Source organism: Passer domesticus, chromosome 9 (genome assembly GCF_036417665.1).
Source record: "Passer domesticus isolate bPasDom1 chromosome 9, bPasDom1.hap1, whole genome shotgun sequence".
NCBI lineage: Eukaryota > Metazoa > Chordata > Aves > Passeriformes > Passeridae > Passer > Passer domesticus.
Window position 1 is genome coordinate 5,890,080 of NC_087482.1, and position 16,779 is coordinate 5,906,858.

Sequence of the window (16,779 nt, forward strand, 5' to 3'; positions counted from 1 at the left end):
GTGTAGATCCTCCTTTTCTTCTTCAGCTGGGCAGCTTGTAACCTCTTGTCCCACAAACAGGGGCAGACAACCAGGAATGTTGTCTTCAAACCATATTTTTGGAAAGTTTTCCCTGTGTTTGTTTTTGCCCTGAAGTAACTGAGATTCACTGGAGTGTTTGCAAGCCATAAAGGATGGATTTATTTGGGTTGCTAGAATCTTTCATATTTTAGATCTTTTCTGCTGCACAACAGCCTGGCACTTGGAGAACTCTTGCCCCATGCACTTCTCCAGTGCTTCTTGCAGAGAAGCTTTGGGAAGCACTCAGGAAAAGTGCCATGTTCATGTGTGGTTTGTGGAGACCACAGGACAGGGAAATGTCTTTGCAGTGGGCACTGCCTTTTATTCCAAGGAGTTGTTATTGCTGTGGGCACTGGCTGTTGCTCCAACACCTGTGTCATTTATTCTACTGGAATCCTTGTGAAAAAGTTCTTCTTTGCCATCGAGATTTTTGATCTGAAACTGCCCAAAGTTTTCCATCTCACAGGTTTCTGATGGTGGTTTTTCGTTTCCAGTCTGTTGGTGGCCCATGAAGATGCTGCTTCGATTCTGAAGGCCCCCATACATGGGTACCAAGCTGAAAGTTCTCCAGTGCTCCACAGCAGCCCAGTTATCCACAGGAGGGCCAAGAGCAGCTCCAGAAGCTCCAAGGGATTCTAACAGATGAATTTCTGTCCCTCAGGAAGGCAGGGTAAGTCTGTAGTAAAGGGTCTGACCCTGCACCCACCATTGCATGGCAGCAGCTGTCCCACACTTTGTGGAAGGCACATACATGTGACACTCTTATATCAGCACTGGCTTAGTCAGACTTATAAAGCTCTTAAAAAAAACAGACCGGGCAAAAAATATTTGTATTTTAGTTGGTTGGGGTATTTTTGGCTTTTTTTTTTTTCTTGGTTCTTTGCTTTGGTGCTCAGAGATAATGAAGGAGGAGGCAGATTTTCTGTTCAACTTGCCTGTCAGTATGCAGGGGGCATGAAAAGAAGATCAGTTTTTCACCAGCTGGTTAAGGAGTTCTAAAAGCAATTGTGCTGTCCCTAATCAGGGGGTGGGGGCACTGCTAACAGCCTGGATTGTCCCCACCTGTGTTCCCCTCCTTACCAAAGTGCTGTGTAGATCCAGAGCCTTGTGCCTTGGCCTGATGGTGCAAAATCCACCCAATATCCATCTGTTTGCATAAATAAAGGCTTTGTGCTCATTAAGATGAAAAGCTGTATGGGTAGCCTGCAGCGAATGTTCTTTTGTTGCCTGGACCCCAGTCAGTGCTGACATCTAAATGACTGACCAGCCCCAAGCTGCTCTTAAGACTGATTTGATCAAAGGCACTGAAGCTCTGTTGAGTGCAAATTCTCCAGGAAAACAAGCACAGGAACTTGGATAATGTTGGTGACAGAAGCAGAGTGCAGAGTTGAACCTCTGAGGACACCTCACTGCTGCCTCCCCCCACCCTTTTATTTTTAATTCATTTAATATTCTGAGTGCCAGCTCTTGCATGAAGTAGGTCCTCAGCAAGGAGCTGCTGGGCCTCCTGGCTGTGTCCCTTTGTGCTCCCAGTGCTTCTGGTCTGGTTTGGCTGGGAAACTTGTCCATCCTGCCTCTGTGTTTTCTTCCTATCTTTCCAATGCACAGCCCTTTCCCGCTGCTTGGCATTTGAATACTCTGATTACTTCATTGGGTAACTTGCATCTTGCACTCCATGACATTAAATTGTGTTGCTCAGACGCTGTCCTATTCTGAGTTTCTGGAACACATTTCTAAGCCTTCCAGCTGTAGCCCAAGGGAAACTATTTCTGCCTTGCATAACAAAATTGGCAGATTTTTTGCAAAGACAGCCCGTTACAAAGGACTTGTTGTGTGCATTGACATCTGAGGGGCTGCTTTCTAAGACAGATAAAAAACCCATGAACAAACAGCAAACCAACCAAACAACATATTTTTAAAAATTACTTTATTTTTACCTCTTATTTTTAATCTTTTCCAAGCTGGCCTTCTTTTCCGCTGCAGTGTTTTTCTTTGGACAGAATAGCCCCCTTGCCAGATGATGCGACTTCACAAGGAAAACAGAACTCACACACAATGCATATATGAAAGCTAAACGTGGAGATTCCCATTATCACAATCATCACCATTGATTTTCAGATAATTTGGTGTCAAAATGTTTCCAGAAGGGTGAGAACAGTATCTCAGATCCCCTGGCTACTTTGGTGTCGTAGCCACTTATTATCTCTCCTTTCTTATTATCTTTCCTTTCTGCACTTCTGTAGTTGCTCTGCCCATTTGCTGCTCTTGGATCTCTGCCTCCTTCACCTGATTTTTATCTTTTTCTGGATTTGTGGGGATTTTTCTGTTGGTTTTGGTTTTTCTTGGTGGTTGTTTTGTTTTCCTGTTTTATTTGGTCCCTGTTAGAGAGCCTTTTGGGCAGATGCTGTGGCCTATGTGCACAACCCTGCAGATAAAAACCAATGGACATTCTGTGGATTTAGAAGCATGCTTGCCAACACTTCGGGTATGTGCCTGATAGCAGAAGCTTGCTGCCCTTGGACAGCCAGCCTGAGAAAGTTTGCCAACTGAAGAAGATGTGAAAGTACATGGTCTGAAGATTCTAGCAGAGGATGAGAAAATGTTCTACTGATATTGCTGACAAGCTGAGCTACGTGACCAAGATATGTTTAAGAAATAGTCTTTCTTTTAGGTATAAGTGCTTTGTTAACCAATCAGATACTTTCCCATGTCGCCTGAACCCTGGAACCATATAAATGTACCCTGAAACTAACAGTAAATGGAGCATTGATCATACTTCTATGAGAACTCGATCTTTGACTCTGGAGGCCCCTCTTCCTTTTTCCCCCTACCCCTACTCTCTCTCTCTCCAGCAAGAGGTCCCGGTTGTGCTTTAGTTTTTTGTGGTTTTATTAATCCACTCAACAGCAGAATCAGCTTGTGATTTCTATTATGAAGTTTTGATATACAGGTGTAGCACATAAAGGTTGTTTTTGTTTTTAAAGTCATCTCAGACACAGACCTGCAAGCTCCTGTGACTTTGAGAACTGAGTGCTCTCAGACAGCAAATTGTGCATGAATAGGAAACTTGTAGTTCCCGTCTCCATTACACACAGCAAAATGTCAAGTGGTTGGAATTGTTATAGATAAAAATTGATCAAGCCAATTTAATAATAATAAATATATGTATATCATTTATTGTGTGACTGATATACAGTCTGGAGATCCACAATCAAAGGGACAGCGTTGAGCCTGGATGGACACTGGGTGAACACTGATCCGACCTCTATCGCATCAGACCCGCTCTGTTCACTAAGGCAGTCCAGTACAGTCAGGTTTTATACCCTTTCTGTTGCTCGAGGCAGCGTCACTCTTGTTCTTTTCATAGTCAAACACATTCATGATGTCATCTTTCTCCAAGTTGCACTGGACAATGTGGTTCCTGGCAAGCTGTGAATGCTGATGGTAGGGGGAACCTGGTATTGGGATGCGAGTTCCCTGATAATTTCTGCTATCTCAATCTCCGTGCTTGATGAGCGTTGACCGCCCAGGTGGCATTTGAGTAAGGATCCATCTCCTTCCCCAGCTAGGCTCTTTTAATTGCAAATTAGACCCCTTCTCGCTGCTGTCTGCAGTTTTGCAATGGCATGTGGCAGTCTCTAAGCATGAAGCAATTCCTTGGCTCCCGCTGAAATGCTTTTGAGTATTTCTTTTAAACATTAGAACGTATCTTCATCTCATATTCTACATAAGCACAAATTACCTGTATCACATATTACAATCCCTCCCCTTCTATATAAACACATTAATTCATGCTAGAATCCTAATATCCTTAAATTCATTTAGTGAAATTTCCCTTAGCCCATGTAACTTCTTTAATATCTATGTGTGTTAGGTATTTTGTGTTTTTAGGAAATATAGTTACCTTTTTAATTTTCCCCAGCCTCTCTGTCTTTTTCCTATTTGTCCTGGGATATCTCCTGATATACTTTACAGACAGCCCTGTCTCCCTTCACTTGTTTTTCAAATGTTGCCAGGGCCTCAGCTGCTTTATTATCTTTTTCCTCTAATTTCATTATTTTAGACACTTGACTTACTTTTCCTGCAGCACATTCTAGGTCTATGGGCATGGCTGCTACTTACATACCTTACACAACTGAGTACAGCAGTCTAATAAAACAAGGTATTAAAACAGGGTAGGAATATAACCCTGGCTACTGAACATAGTATAAAGAATACTACTTTCTTCCACCAGGCTCCTTCGAATAAGTGATCCCACCAGGATGCTTAGAGAATGGAATTCCATTTCTGAACTGGTACATGTGCTACCCTCTTAATTTCTGCTGCCAGACCTCAGATGGTTTCCCCATAATGGCCAATTTCTATGCAACATTCTGATTTGTTAAATTTTCCACAGATGCCCCCTTCTTCAGCTAACAAATAATCCAGGGCTATCTGATTTTGGTATACAAAAACCCGCATTTGAGAATGCTGTCTAGATAACAATTCGAGGGCGTCTGATGTATGTTTTGAAATTATCTCAACTACAGCCTGAAGTCATATTAGCCTGTTCAACAGAAAAATCAGGGTTCTGTACCCCCAGCTTCCATCTGGGGCTTACGTGGCAGGGCCATAATATTCTATTATTCCCTCAGCAGGCCACTCTTCCTCTCCCCATGTCTGGCTACCGTCCACCATATGGAATTTCTTCTTTATTTCTCTTTTTCCCCTACTTAAAGTTTCATATAAGGGTGCTCCCAATGAGCTACTTTCTGGCATAGGGAGTGTGAACAAAACCTGATTTTTCCTAAGGTGCACGACCCTTTCCATTTCGGGGGTAATTTTTTGTATGCTTTTCTCCCACAGATCCAATATATACCATTTGGGGTTTTTCCAATTCCCCTCGGTATTTTCTGGCTCCCTTTGGGGAGTTCCAGTATCCCTTTAGGTCTCCCAAGGATTGGTAAGGATTAACTCCAGAGCCTTTGTTCCAGCAGAGCGCAATTATTTCGTTCCACTCACAAGTGGTCCCTTTTTCCCGGCTCCAATATCCAGCAGGAGGTTCTGGTTGCCAGGTCCTGCTTTTATTAGTTGAATTTACTGATAAGGTAGAGATAAATGAGGTATATCCCACTACCTTGTTATATTCTCTCCCTTCTTGGCTGAAACAAACCATCCCAATTCCCCACTGGTCCAAGACCCACCTCTGGGGCCTCTGTATTGTTCTTGAAATCTGAGTGTTATCCCATTTTAGCAGCTGCTCTGGAGTTAAGCTCTCACCTTTCCAAGGCCATTTTTCCGCTGATTTAAGCCCTCTGCAAATCCAGCAATTTGATAAACCCAGTTCAGTAGCAATTTCTTGCATTAGATCTATAAATAAATTTCTCTCTGAAGCAGGCAGCCCCCAGCCAGTATACTGCTTTTCCAATTGGTCGTATTGTTCACTTAGAGTTCTTAGCCTTTCTTGCTCTATTCGCTTTTTCCTCATTTCTGATTCCTGTCTTTTCAATTCTTGGGCTACCTGTTTCATTTTCCCCTCTGGGTCTATACCATCCTTATTCTTTGAAAGGCAGAATGTTTTGTCAAACTGTAGACAGGCTCTGTCATCATGTTCCTCAAGGAAGTCAAGAAAGACCAGTTCATTTCTGAGGGATACCCTGCCTTCATATTTCAAGTTCTTTCCAATCCAATATGTTTTCCTCCCATTGCACACATCTCCAGTTGGCTATTATCATAACATAGTTTGTTAACCTGAAAGTAAGCTACAAATCCTGACTCTGTTTTTCCTCCTACCCATACCGTGTGATTGCATTTGTTACAGATAGGAATAGACATCTGTTCAACATTCTGTTTATGTAGTCTATGTTCTGACTGCCTGTCCTTAGATTGCCTTTTGTGAATAACATATCATCTTTCCATTCAACTCACATATTGAGTGCCATTTATAAAGCAGAACCTGCTTTGCTTATTCATGTTGCAATTTCCTGGGGCTGGGTATGCCAGAATCTCCGCTTCTCCTTGTCCTCCCCCGGACAATTTCCACACACTGCCCGCACCCCTTATCGAGACTTGACCCCTTCTGGCTGGGTGAATTCTCTTGGTGCAGGCTAATCAAGTGGCACGTGACTAGACTCAGGCTCATCAGAACTCCCCATATTTGTATCCCTCTGCCTCTGCCTGCGCCCACTGGGTTGCCACCAACAGCGAGATAAGCCATCTTTTCAGCAGCAGGAATATTCTTCCAGGGTCCTGGACCGAACTGCATACGTCCTCTTAAAGGAGCCCCACCTCACAAGTTTAATGGCATCAGCGCTGCAGGAAACTTTTTTTTAACCTCTGGCACTCAACTGTTATAATTTGAGCTCTGAAGTTTAATTTTCCTCCCACCCTGTTTTGAAACAGGTGAAACCATTCCCAGGAATCTAATTCTATTATACCCAAAGCAGTAGCGAGCTCTAAGACATGGCTAGTCAGGTACAGTTTGTCCTCTAGGCACTTATCACACAAGCCCTTTGGTCGATATCCCCTTCTACAATGTACCACCCACACCTTGTTACAATATTCACACTTAAAATGCACAAATGGATAACATCTACACCTGGGAGTTGCACAACTTATCTGATCCCGTTTGGTCATTTACTTGGCCGACATAAAGTTATCTTTAGGTCTCCAGGGGAAGTGGTAGCCTTCCACTCAGGCATCTCCTCACGGTGCTCAATCTTTCTTACTCGAGACGCGTGGGTCCAGCCTTTCTCTGCTGTCCCGACGGCGGTGTCTGTGGTCAATAGGATGAGAAAAGGGCCTTCCCAGTGAGGAGAGAGGGACCTCTCTCCATGTTTTTATGAGCACTCAATCCCTGGGCTGTAGCCTATGTACAGCAAACCCCAAGGGGGTGCCCTGAGTTATTATATCCTGCTTTCGTAATTCCTGCAGATTCTTATCTCTATCAGGTATGGCTGTATCTGGCCATCCTCTTTTCTTGGGTGTCCTACCAGCATCCCATATTACATTTCAAAAGGTGACAGCCCTGTCTCTGAATGGGGCATGGTCCTGATGTTTAGCAAAGCTAAGGGGAGGCACTTTGACCAGGACATCTTGGTTTCAAGTATCAGCTTTGATAATTGAGCCTTCAGCGTCTGGTTCATCCTTTCAACCTGTCCCAAACTCTGTGGGTGCCATGGAGTATGGTGTTCCCCCCTGATCCCCAAGGCTCCTGCTAGTTGCTTAATGATTTTAGAATTTGATCTGAATCTATATATTTTGATCTGAATCTGTATATTTCACCAACCCATATCGAGGTATGATTTCTTCTAGTAAAAATATTGATACTGCCTGAGTCATAGCCCTAGAGCTTGGAAAGGCCTTTACCCAATGGGTCATTTTGTCCACTAGTACTAGTAAAAATTTGCATCTTCCTTCCTTAGGCAGTTCTGTAAAATCCACCTGAATCCTCTCCAAAGGACAGTATGCTGTTGGACGCCTTCCCAATGCTACCTGTCGTGCCCTGGCTCAATTAACTTTCTGGCAAACCATACATCCCTGTATTCCTTGTTTGGCTAATTCATAAATCCTCTTACATCCGAAAAATTTTAGAAACTGTTCTGCAAGGGCCTGAGCGCCCCAAAGCGTCTGCTGGTTTAATCTTTTCAATATCCTTCTGGTATAGTCTTTAGACAGTAATTCTCTCCCATCTGGTAATTTCCACTTACCTTCTTCTAATCTTCCCCCTATTTTCTCATACCCTTCAATTTCTTTGGGAGAAGGATACAGAGGATATTCCTGGGTACCGCTTTCTTTGATCTCTGGGGTACTTACCTGCAATAGAGCAGTGTTTTTCGCTTCCCTGCTAGATTATTCCCTCGGGTCCAGAACTGCATTCCTGCTTGGTGCCCTTTCACATGGACTATTGATATTGCCTCTGGCTCCCTGATGGCTTCTAAGATTTGCTTTATTAATTCTCCATGCACTAGTTCTCGTCTCTTGGTGTTAAGTAATCCTCGCTCCTCCCAAATTTTTCCGAAGGTATGGACTATCCCAAATGAGTGCTTAGAATCTATGAAAACCGTTCCCTTTTTGCCTTTTAATTTCCATAGGGCTGTAATTACTGCATATAATTCACATGCTTCTGCTGACCAGCTAACACTCAGGGGTCCTGATTCTATTACTTCTCTGATCTTACCATCCACTACAGCATATCCAGATTTCCTATTCCCCTCTATGACTCTGGCTGAGCCGTCTACAAACCATTTCTCTCCCTCGTCTAATTCCTCTTCCTCTAGGTCAGGTCTTATCTTGGTCTGCAATTCCACCACCTCGACGCAATCATGCACTGGCTCCCCTGAGGCTTCCCTGAACAAGATTGTGCCGGATTTTTTGCAGTAGTCAGTTGTAGTTCAAGATCACGGGAGTGGATTAATATGGCTTCATATTTCAAAAGCCTGGCATCAGTGAGCCATTTCTCGACCTTTTGTTGCAATATGTTCCTCACACTATGAGGAGTGTATACCACTAGTGGGGCTCCAAAAGTTACCTTTTTCGCTTCCTCCACTAATAATGCCACAGCTACAATAGCTTGCAGACAGGTGGGCTACCACCGGGTCTAAAGGCTTAGATACATATCCTACTGGTTTCTTATCCCCTGCCCAATCCTGCATTAGTACCCCGTGAGCAGTATGGCTACTCATGTCCACAAACAACTGAAATTGTCTTTTTATATCAGGCAAACTCAACACCGGAGCTGCCGTCAGGGTCTCTTTTATCTGCTTAAATCCTTCCTCATCCTGCTGTGTCCATTTCAGTCTATCAGTGGTCCATTTCTCATAGAAAAACTTCACCTTCTCACTATATCCCTCGATCCACTGCCTGCAATATCCTAAAAGTCCCAACAGTTGTCTGATTTCTCTCTTCGTCCACAGGGAGGGTAAAGCAACAATTCGTGCCACTCTTTCAGGACAACCAGCGTCCCAAGTATCTTACCTCGGGCTCAGTAAACTGTAGCTTGGAGTTTGAGACCTTTAATCCTTTGTCTCCTAAGAAACAATGAAATTGTGCTGGCCCTTACATCTTCCTCCTTAGGACCTGCTACCAGTAAGTCATCTGCATACGGCAATAGCTTGATACCCTCTGGCGGTACAAATTGGCTTAGAAATTGCTCAAGAGCCTGTCCAAATAAGTTTGGTGAATCCACGAACCTCTGAGGCAGATGTCCATCTGAGCTGTTGCTTCCTATTCGTCTCTGGATCCTCCCATTGAAATGCAAAATAGTCCCTACTTTCTTTAGCTAAAGGACGGGTCCAAAAAGCATCTTCTAAATCTATTACGCTATACCATGTACCCTCAGGAGAAATATTATTTAGCAGAGTGTAAGGATTGGAAACTGTGGGGAATAGCATTTTTGTCCTCCCATTCACAGCCCTCAAATCCTGTACTAATCTGTAATTTCCAACTGGTTTCCATACTGCCAGAATAGGAGTATTATGTCTAGACATGCACGGTTCTAGTGTTCCTTTTGTGATGAATTCCTCTATTATTGCTTTCAGCCCTTTTCTACCTTCCATAGGTATAGGGTATTTCTAATTCTAACTGGATCCTCTGGTCTTTCGATTTCAATACAAATTGGCTCCATATGCAGCCTCCCAGCCTCTCCTTGTGTATGCCAAACCTTTGAATTTATTTTGCTTTTGTCCTCAGTGGTTAGTTTATATAAACTTAGCATGAGTTGAGACTCCTGTGCAATTATACTTATCCCCAGGGCTACCATCAGATCCCTTCCTAGTAGGTTATAATCTGCCACTTCCACCAGTAACATATTCCCGAAGCAAAACTTTGATTCTATCTTAACATTTTTAATCATAGGTACCTTAATAAAGGTCTCCCTTCAATCCGATCACCACCATGGTGTCTTTGCTTCTTATACATCCTGGTGGCAGCCGCTGAATGGTGCTCTGCTCTGCTCCTGAATCTACTAGAAAAGTTAATTCCTGTTTCGGGGTCTTGTCTTTAATTTTATTAAGGGCTCGTTGGATGTTCTGGACCCCAAATTAAAAAGCCCCTGACACCTCTAATCTTCCTGAAAGATTTTCTCATCCTTCACTCTTTTCTTGCATTCCCTCCGAAGGTGCTCCCTGGGCTTGCAGTAAAAGCACTCGGGGTTGTACTTGTTACTGTTCGAGTGCCTTCTCTGAGGAAGGTTTGGCTTTCTCGGAGGCGGATGACTCTGTGTTGGTTTCATAGAGTCTTGAGTCCGTTCCTGCTTTTGGGCTTCCCTGACGGCGGCCACCAGGACCTTTGCCTGTGCTTTTTGTTGTTCCGCGTCTCTTCTCATATAAACCTTTAGAGCCTTCCTTAGTAATTTCTGTAATCCTTTTTCCTGCCAGCCTTCTATTTTCTCTAGTTTTCTCTATATATCCTCCCATGATTTCGCAACGAATTGTGTTTTTAGCATAACCTCCCTGACAGGGAAGTCCGGATCTGTCCCCAAATGCATTCAAAGTCCTTTCCTTAGTCTCTCTAGCCATTCTGTGGGTGTCTCATCTTTTCATTGGCATTCCCAGAATACCTTACTGATATTTTGTTCTTTTGGCACTGCTTTCCCTACACCCTGTATTACCATATTTCTCAGTTCTATCATTTTTGTCCGGTCCTCCTCGTTCTGAGCATTCCATGATAGCCTCTGATCTGGCCACTTCTGGTTCCCCCATGTCCCTTGGGGATTCCTGTGATCCCAGTCTCATATCGCCACTTGTCTTATCATATCCCTTATGATAAGACAATGACCTTAGTATGGCGTTATATATATATATATAGTGTTCCTTTTTGACCACTTGCTTACCCTTTGCACAATGTTGCAATCAGACTGGGGGGACTGTTCTGCTTGCATCTGAGTAAGAAGCTTGCATTAGGATTTAATTCTGTTTCCCAAAGAAAAATAGAGAGACATGAAGTGTCTTGCCCATGGCCTCATTGAGTCAGTAACAGAATATTAGCTTCCCACCTCCACTTGTAAAGTCTTTCAGAGTAGAAAATTCTGTCTTGCAAAGTACACTGGGGCTTCAGACTCTCTCCTGGAGAGCAGCCTCCAGGGAAGGTGAGGCCAAAAGGATGCTTTTCAACCAGGCTGCAACCTGGAAGGAACTAAATTCCATTCCTTCTGATGAAAGCACCAGAGATCCTTCTCCTGCCACTCCCTGCTGAGGAGCTGGCACTGTAGAGCTGTGCTGAAGCCCCAGGCAGTGCTTGTGTTTTCGTCCCAGGAGCAAGCAGCGTTCCCAACTGAATCCTGGCTGAGGGGCTCAGCCTGCAGGGCCGTGAGTGCTGCCCGAGGGCGGCAGCGGGGCCCTCAGGGGCAGCACTCAGCCCGAGGGCATCACACCAGGCTATCTGCACTTTGGTAACTTCCCTGCCTGCCTCTGGAACAGAAGAACAAAAGCAAAGCAATACTCTGGGTTTTCTTTGTTTCTTAGGAGAAGCGTCACTGCAGTTTGCTTTTAAACTAGAAGAGGGCAGATTTACATTAGATATTAAGGAGAATTTTTTTTAAATGAAGGGGATGAAAAGCTGGCAGGATTTGCCAAGGGAAGTTGTTGTTGGTCTATCCTTGAAGGTGTTCAAGGCCAGTTTACGTAGGGCTCTGAGAAACCTGATCTAGACAACGTCCCTGCTCACAGGGGTTGGACTAGATGGTGGTTAAAGGTGCCTTCCAGCCCAAACTCCTCTGGGATTCTGTGATCACTGTCCCATGTTAGTGTGCCATTGTTATACTTGTAGTTCTTTGGGACAACAAAGAATGTTACCCAGCTCTAGCAACTTCTCTGGCCTTTTCCATCGTCACCCCGTCCAGCACTCTCCACTTACAGGCTCCTCTTTGGTGCCTGCAGGCTTCAGCCTACCACCTATCAATGGCACAGCTCCCAGTGTACAGAGAAAAGACCCTGGTAGCGCCATGAAGAAAACGGTCGTGAGAAAGCAGGACATGGTGCCCTTACAGCCCAGTACGCCCACCCTCCATGGAGATGGCAGCTTCCCATGCAGCTCCTCGGGTAAGCCTGCTCCATGGCAGCATTTTCCTGCAGGGGTTTGTCCTTGCAAAGGGAGCACAAACTGCCTCCTGCCTCAGCCAGCACAGCCGGGATCTTGGGTTCATAGTGTGTCCTGAGAATGAACAGCAAATCTACTTTGGAGTTACTCCAGCTTGGTAGTCTAGAATATTTGAAGTCAATGGAAACAGAGGCACTGTCAGGTGTGAAGGGTCAGGTGTGGCTGTTCCCTGGTTGTTGCTCCCTGGGGATTGAGCTGGGCCCAGCAGGGCTGGGTTCTTCAGGCTTGGCTTGGTGCTGTCACGAGGCAGCTGCAGGTCTCTCCTCAGGGACTTGCCGAGAGCCCCTGTCCTCAGGGCTGTGGGAAATCAGGGTGCTGAGACAAGAGGGGCACCTGAGGGGTTCCCTCCTGGGCTGGCCAGTCCTGCTGTTGGCACTGCCTGGCAGGGAGTGGGAGCTCTGCGGCCTCAGGAACCTGCCGCTGGCTGTGGCACCTGTGGCACTTGGAGCTGGGGCTGTGGGGCAATTGTCAGGTTTAGCCTGGAGTTGTGCTCAGCTGGGGAGGCTGAGAGAAAGCAGGGAGCCCCAGGATCCAGAGAGCAGGGAAGTCCTTGCAGTGACCTCGCAGACAGCCACTGGTGCCCTGCGCCAAGAGGAGCCGCTCCGTGGGCACAGGCAGAAGGACAGAGCCTTTTCGGACCCACAGCAGGCCTTGCAGGAGGCACTGTCCTTGCTGGGCAGTGATGACTGGTAAGAAAGGCCCCATCACTCTGTGTCCCTCTTGGCGTTAAGGTCGGTCAGAAGCGAGTCTTGCTGGTGCCTCTGAGCCCCGAGAGCCCAGAGGGCCAAAGGGCACTGCTGAAACCACTGTGGAGCTGTGAGAGGATAAAGAGTGGAGAGCAGCCTTTTCTTGGCCTTGCTCTGCAGCACTGCTCCAACTGCAGCAGGTCCATGCTGTTTCCTGGCTTTGGCTGCTGCTCCATGGAGCTGCAAAGGAAATGCTGAGGGAAGAGAGAAAGCTGTGGGACGAGATGCTTTGCTGGCTGAAGGCAGAAGCAGGATGGCAGCAGTTTTGAGTGTAGAGATTTGGGTGCCTTGCGCCACTGGCCCAGTGGGACTGAGTAAGATTCCTCTCTGCTCCCACTGCTGACAGCAATGGCAGGGACTCCTGCATGTGAGTCCCAGAAGCTGCTCCAGGCAGCTCCTATTTTTGAGAAATGGACTGAGTTGTGCCTTCAAGTCCTTCTGCCTACCATTACTCCTGAAGGGCTCATGGCAGAAGAGAAGGAAAGAGAAATAAAATCCTCTGGGAATCTTGCACTTTTGCAATTCAACTTTTCCTTCTCAAGGAATCATACGGGCTTGAGATGTTTTGTCAATACTCACAATGTGTCCCAAAACTCTACACAGACAGAAGGAGGCCCAGAGGTGATACCCTTCCAAATGTTAGGTGATATTGGTTGTCTTTTTGATGTCTGGGTTAGCATCCACTCACTGGTGGATGCTTCATTCTCACAGGGAATGAAAAATTTCACAGCATGAAAAATTAGCCACGTTGCATCTCCTTGTGCAGTCTTCTTTGCTTTGCCCTTTCTCTTCTGCTTTCTCTTCCCCATTTCTCTTTGATGCCCTGGGAGGTGCAGAGAGCTTCTGCAGGTGTGGGGGTCCTGATGACACTCAGGGGTGCCCATGGGATCAGTTGCCAGCCCTGGCTGCAGCCCTGATGCCTCACACACCTTCCTGTAGCTGAGGGCCTGCACAAAGCAAGTGCTGAGAGATGGAGTTGTTTGCACCTTTTCAATAACACTTTGCTGTTGTGGGCATTGTTTTAGGTCGGAGTGTTCTGGGAAAAGCCAGAGTTTTAACAGTTCTTGCCCAGGGGTGGAATCTTAATCTTCTGGGACATCCTGCTGCTTTTTTGGGGAACGTGTGAGGTGGAGTGGGTGACACACAGGCCTCGATTGTAGAGTGGAAACTCAGCTCCAGAGTGCCAGTGCAGACTCTCAGTGCTGAACTGCCTGCTGGGGCTGCCAAAGAAGGAAAATGTCCCAGTAACAGCCCAATGGGACTGTGTCTCAGGGACAGGTACAGGGAGGTGACAAGAACCAGCATCATGGCCTGGCCTCACAGCTTCTAGGAAGCAGTGATGACAGAGGGACTTAATAGCAGAGATTTTCAGAAAGGTCACAAATGAAGACTCTGAAAGCCCTCTCTTTGCCTCTTGGATTTGTGTATGCTTTTGACAGCCACAGCATCCTGTGGCAATGTGTTCCACGATTTCATTAAGTACTCCTTGAAAAGCACCTGCCATGCTTTGACTGAGCTGCCAGCCTGGTGATTTGAAAGGGTGCTGCCAAGTGCTTGGGTAGAGAGAAAAATCAATCTTTTTTGTACTTGCCTTTCAGGGAACGGAAGAAGAAGGGACTCTTGAACATCACACTGCTGGCTGAGTCCCATTCAGAAGTCCTGCTCTGTCGGCTTCGTGAGATTTGCTTGGCAGTTACCAGAGAGGTGAGAACATTGCTCTGAATTGTCCCCCATACTCGATACACGGCTTGTAGAGTAGAATATGTGCTTGTTCATCTCCATGTGTGCTCAGGGACTGCCTTCATTCTGGTTTTAGACCTTCTATTTCTAGTGTCTGTCAGCCATCTGTAGGATCTGTGTGTACATGTAGCTGTATTTACTGGCAGGTCGGGTATCTGACACTTGTCTGTGAGTGAGGTACCATTATAATGCAAGGCAGAAAAGAGACACTAATAACATGATATGCCAGATTCCCAATCTCTGCCCAAGCTGTAATTGAACACTGCAAATGAGTCTGTAGACCTGAGCCTGTGTTTTCTGTTTTCTGCCTGGGTGCTTCAACTACAGGTGTTGCTTTTTTGAACAGGAGCATCTGACTGTTTTATCTTTATGCCTTGTGCCTTTATGGTTTGAAAGCAGCCCTTTCTTTATTTTGCTTCTATGTTTTTCAAATAAAAGGGCCTAAAATCAAAGCAGTAGACATTATAGAAGGTTTAAGTGGAACACTTTAGTGAAGCCTATTTTTCATGCCTGCAGTAAGAAGGTGTGTGGGCAGAAACTGGTGCCAGAGTAAGTGTCTTTCATGCTTGGGCTCTTCTGCTCCTACTGTGCTTTTATACACAGTGGGACGTGTTGTGATTTCCTGGGAGTCTTGTCTAAGGAAACTGGTTTTCTTTGCAAGGTGATGCTTATGTTTCCCCTCATGACTTCCCCAGGTGACCAACCTCCGGTCCAACGTGTCCTGCTCTGCAGTTGTCACTCTGGGAGAGCTCTTTGCGATCTTGGGGAAGGACATGGACTCCGAGGTGGATCAGATTGCTGCAGTCCTTCTCCACATGTTGCGGAACTCCCCAGAGTTTATTCAGAAGGCAGCCTGTCAGAGCCTGGGCATGATGGTAGAGAACGTGACTCCTACACGAGCAATGACTGCTCTCCTGGACAATGGAGTCAAGTAGGTTCTTCTTCTTTCTGTGATATTCTTGACCTTCTAGTGTGTGGGTGAGGGAAGGGATGACAGAGAGAACGGGAATGGTGGAAGGGAAGGGCCCTGTATCCTGCATCTCCTGTGGACTCAGTGACTTGATTCTCTGATCAACCTCATTTCTCCTTTCTGAGAAATAAGGAGGGTACTTGCTGGGGCATGGAGCACATCAGGGAGAATGTGCTGGGTGTGGCACAGCCTGCACAGCAGGTGCAGCTCCTGCCAAAAGGAGTCTTGTGTGACTGTCCTGGCCTTAGAGCTGTGTTTTCTATTCAAACTGATGTTTCATGTTAGCCCTGAGATGATGATGCACTTTCCAGGCACCCTCACTGGCTGAGTGCCATGGGACAGCTGAAGCAAATGCTGCCTTAAGTGTTGGTGCTGGGCCTGATAGTTCCCAAGAGACAGTCTCTAGAATAGGACAAGCTGGATAAACTGACTGCCGCCCTTTCCTCAACTTTGGAATAGGATAAAACACTCAGACGTATCCCTTGCCAAGCTTTACAAAAGAAACAGGCTGCATTGCTGGGTGTTCCTCAACTTCACGGCCCACGGCGTGTTTTCTCTGCATTTGTGTTTTCCCAGGGGTCTGCAGATTTGGGGATGAATGGGTGGAAAGAGCCTCATCCTGCTGCAGCTCTGGCTAGTGGGTGCCCTCTGATGGGTCAGCACGAATTGTCCTTAATTTCTAAATAATTCATATGTAACCTATTACTTTAATCTTTCTCCAAGTAAACTTCGGGAAAGAAATTGAGCATCCAATAGTGCAGGGAGACTGAATGCTTCCCTTTTCCATGCAGACAGCCCATCTGTACAATGCTAACTTTGTGTTTATCTGAGGACAGAACCTTCTACATGTGTCTGCAGCTGCAGGGAGAAGCCAGGCTCCTTCCCCCAGCAAGGACAGGGAGCAGGCTGTGGCCAAGGCCTGTGCTGCTGCTGCTCCTTCTCCCTGTGTCCCAGGGTTTGCTCTCTCCTTCCCAGGAGCTGCTACGTCCCGGCACGGAAGTGTACGGCCGAACTCCTCCTGTCCTTGATGGAGAAAATGGGAGTCACGAAGCTTGCAGGCTCACCCAGGGCTGAGAGGCTGGCACAGGTGGCAGGGACACTCGCTCAGGACAGTCACAAGGACACGTGGTAATGATCTTCTTTCACCTCCTAAAACAGGAAAACCGTTTTGTGTTTGGCTTTAAGCTA

At 46.1% G+C, this 16,779-nt stretch overlaps 1 protein-coding gene across 1 annotated transcript; it reads left to right on the plus strand.

Moving 5' to 3' along the window:
* Window positions 1–11,756: 11,756 nt before the first annotated feature.
* On the plus strand, window positions 11,757–16,723 carry LOC135308313 (TOG array regulator of axonemal microtubules protein 2-like). The gene is made up of 4 exons (XM_064433254.1): window positions 11,757–12,077; window positions 14,480–14,585; window positions 15,317–15,552; window positions 16,567–16,723. Exons 1-4 carry the CDS (start codon window positions 12,064–12,066, stop codon window positions 16,721–16,723), a joined length of 513 nt encoding a protein of 170 aa, XP_064289324.1. The 5' UTR covers window positions 11,757–12,063.
* Window positions 16,724–16,779: the final 56 nt, after the last annotated feature.

Bases quoted from the DNA above. Each gene is read 5' to 3' on its own strand.
- LOC135308313 (XM_064433254.1), top strand. The intron at 14,586-15,316 runs GTGAGAACATTG...TGACTTCCCCAG, and splicing joins GCTTGGCAGTTACCAGAGAG to GTGACCAACCTCCGGTCCAA. The intron at 15,553-16,566 runs GTAGGTTCTTCT...TCTCCTTCCCAG, and splicing joins CTCCTGGACAATGGAGTCAA to GAGCTGCTACGTCCCGGCAC.